The sequence below is a fragment of the Malania oleifera genome, chromosome 8 (genome assembly GCF_029873635.1).
Source record: "Malania oleifera isolate guangnan ecotype guangnan chromosome 8, ASM2987363v1, whole genome shotgun sequence".
In the NCBI taxonomy this organism is placed as follows: Eukaryota; Viridiplantae; Streptophyta; class Magnoliopsida; order Santalales; family Ximeniaceae; genus Malania; species Malania oleifera.
This window is the reverse complement of record NC_080424.1, coordinates 101,167,901-101,171,603: the sequence shown is the minus strand read 5'-3', so window position 1 is coordinate 101,171,603 and position 3,703 is coordinate 101,167,901. Positions and strand designations below refer to the sequence as shown.

Here is a 3,703-nt window from a genome sequence, read left to right as displayed (position 1 = left end):
TATATACAATTGAGAGTTTCTCCCTTTTAACACCTCACATGCTCATCCCTCCACCTTTTTTGTCATTATTTATTAGATAATTGTGGGTAGTAAAGTTGATAAATTAAGAGTCATAAATTGGATAAAATTTTTTAGATAAATATATAATTTGATTTAAATTTTCATGTTGCTGATTCGGGTCATGTGGGTTGGAAAAATACCTTTCTTTTTTGTGCCCCTGACGAATTGACCCCCCTCCTCTCTCTCTCTCCCTCTCTCCCTGCCCTCCCGTTGAAGTAGCCCCCTCACCCACCACACCCCCCCCCCCCCCCCCTTTTTTTTTTGGCTAACAAATGTGACCCCCCTCCCCTCTCTCTTCCCCCTTTGCGCTGACAGCCATTAGAAGCCGTAAGGTAGTCAGAGCCATTCGATCTTTTAAAAAAAAAAAAACTAAAACAGACTTTTCAAAAATTGGTTTGATATATTCATGTATTTTTTTCCCATTTCCTCTATTTATGTGTTTTTTATTTTATTTTTTATAATATTTTTGTGAAAAAATCACATTGATTCACAAATTTCCTCTGCCTAGCTCTCATGAATATATTTAAATGATGATATTACCGTCCCCTTGATATGTCAGTCAGGACATGTAAATATATATATACATACGTATAGTTTAAAGTTCATGTACTCATAAAATATGCACAAGAACAGTCTGCTTTGATGGAGTCGGATTCAACTAATTTGATGTTTAGGAATAAATAATAAAATAAGATTTTTTGAATTGCGTCAACATCATGGAAGACCAAAAGTCAAGCTTCTTAGAATCGCCTCGAAATTTCTCCATGGTGGGAGCCCCTTAGCAATAATTTCTCCACAAAAACTTTATTCTATGCAAATATATCACTGCTTTGAATAGAACAGTCAGATTTGGTGGATGTGGATTCAAGTAATTTGATGTTTAGGAATAAACAATAAAATATGAATTTTGAGTCAGTCCCGGCAACAAAACCTCTTCTTAGAATCGCCTTAAAATTTCTCCATGGTGGGAGCACAAAAATGTTGACGAATCTGTTTTGAACCACATCAAAACACTGGATGGTGATGCGATTAGATAGAATTCGAAGTAACCAAATGACGAATTGAAAATGGCATCTGCAAATTTCCTCTTAAATTATTACTTGCTACCCAGCAACTGCGTTCAGCACACACCAGCTAGATGTCTATTTAAAGGTCTCCATGATCACCATAGTTGTGTGCAAGGAATATTGCAAGCAGCCAAACCCAAGCTAGCCTTATCCTCGCATGCATGGAGTTCCATCTTCTCCTTCTAGCCTTGATCTCTGCCTTCCTCTTATATTTTCTGCTGCAAGAGCACAGAAAAAGAGAGGAGAGGCGACAGCTTCTTCCACCAGGTCCTCCCGGCCTTCCATTCATCGGCAACTTGCACCAGCTTATCAAATACAACACAGCCCCTCACATCTACCTGTGCCAATTATCCAAGAAGTATGGGCCCCTAATGTCATTGAGGCTCGGTCTTGTGCCACTTGTAGTCATATCTTCTGCAAAAATGGCCAAAGCAGCCTTGAAAACCCATGATCTGGCATTCTCCGGAAGGCCTTCCATGCTTGGCCAGCAGAAACTAACCTACAATGGCTCGGGCTTTATTTTTGCCCAGTATGGCGGCTACTGGAGGGAAATGAGAAAAGTGTGTGTTCTTCATATTTTTAGCACCAAGAGGGTGCAATCCTTTCGACCGGTTCATGAAGAAGAGGTCGTGGCCATCATCAATAAAATCTCTACATTTTCTTCTCCTAAACGAGAAGTGAATTTGAGCGAGATGGTGTTGTCTCTTGCGAACAACATAATTTGTAGAATTGCTTTTGGTAAAAGGTATGAGGGCAAGGGTGGAAGAAATAGCTTCCACAATCTACTCAATGAAGCTCAGGCCTTGGTCACCAGCTTCTATTTGTCGGACTATTTCTCATTTATGGGTTGGGTGGACAAACTTACTGGCCTATGTGGCAGGCTGGATAAAAATTGTAGGGAATTGGATTTGATTTTCCAAGAAATTATCGATGAGCACCTCGATCCTGAGAGGTTGAGATCTGAGCAAGAAGATATTGTTGACATCTTACTCCGAATGAGAAGCGATCAACTATTTACAACTGATCTCACTTTTGATCAAATTAAAGCTTTGATCCTGGTATGTGTGTGCATACATCTGCATATAGCCCATCCGAAATTCATATCCTTTATTAAAAAGTCAACTTGCTAGCATAATGAATCTATAATAATTATATTATTGCTTGTTGCAGGAAGTGTTTATTGCTGGAACAGACACAAGTGCAGGCACTATAGTTTGGGCAATGACCGAGTTAATGAGAAATCCTAGGGTGATGAAGACTGCACAAGAAGAACTTAGAAGTTTGATAAAGAAAGATTTTATAGATGCAAATGATCTTCCTGAACTAACTTACCTTAAAGTCGTGGTGAAAGAGACAATGAGAGTACACCCTATATCTCCCTTGCTTGTTCCTCGAGAAACAATAGAAAAGTGCACTATTGATGGGTATGAGATTCAACCCAAGACCATTGTATATATAAATGCATGGGCCATAGCAAGGGATCCCGAGTCTTGGGAAAAACCAGAAGAGTTCTTTCCTGAAAGATTCCTAGGCAGTTCTATAGACTTTAAAGGACAAGATTTTGAATTAATACCCTTTGGGGCTGGTCGAAGAGGTTGCCCTGGTATGCATCTCGGAGTCATGACAGTGGAACTCGCACTCGCCAATCTTCTTTACTCCTTTGATTGGGATTTGCCAAATGGGATGAAGGAAGAAGACATCGACACTGAGGGGGTTCCCGGCATTGCAGTGCACAAGAAAGTTCCTCTTTCCCTTTTAGCTAAAAAATATATAGTACCTATGTCGAGATGAATGTGTGTATATTGTTTTTTTTTTATAAGGTGAAAATACAATAGCGTCTTCTAAGGTTTCAAAAATTTCAGGGACATTGAGGTTTCATGAATTCTCAGGACCTCTCCTCAGATTTGCCAATAAGGCACAAATCTCTCCTTGTATCTTGCAAAATGATTAGTGTTTGGGGGGGAAGCTTGTGCCTTTTTAACAAATCTCAAAGGAGGTATGTGACATTTTTAAACCTCAAGGGTGGTCTGTGGTATTTTTGAAACCTCAAGGGAGGTTTTTGTCTTTTTTACAAATCTTAGGAGAGGTAAGTATCTCTTGTCCTTTTTTTTTTTTTTCTTCTTCTTTTAAATGAAATAATTGCCAATTTAAAAAGGGCGTTTGAATGACATAAAAGGGTTTTGTATTTTGTGTGTCAACTTCATCGACAAATTTGCATAATATTTGTGTGATTAGAAAAATGCTTTAGGGCCTTGATCATATTGATTTGTTCGACATGAGCCAGGGAGTTGCCATTGTACGCACTTAAAGCTTTGAAACATTAATCAAATAAATAAAATGTAAATATAGAAATATCAAGGTAGTTAAATTTTTTTTAGTATCAAAATCTTCTTTTTTCCTCCCTTTCTAATATTTGTTTAACTCAAAATATTTAAAAATTTACAAATTTTATCTAGATTGTTATAAATTATTATTTTTTTCATAAATAAGTTATTATAACTAACTTTTTATAATGTTATCTTTATAATATAATGACAAATACTCGGGTATTTGATGATTTTCAAGTTTATGTGCAG

The 3,703-nt window shown here is 37.5% G+C and overlaps 1 protein-coding gene across 1 annotated transcript; it reads left to right on the top strand.

The window, feature by feature from the left end:
- The first annotated feature begins 1,288 nt into the window (after positions 1-1,288).
- Positions 1,289-2,918, top strand: LOC131162862 (cytochrome P450 71A9-like). The gene is made up of 2 exons (XM_058119466.1): positions 1,289-2,185; positions 2,298-2,918. The coding sequence occupies exons 1-2, from the start codon at positions 1,289-1,291 to the stop codon at positions 2,916-2,918; spliced, it is 1,518 nt and encodes a 505-aa protein (XP_057975449.1).
- The last annotated feature ends 785 nt before the right edge of the window (positions 2,919-3,703 follow it).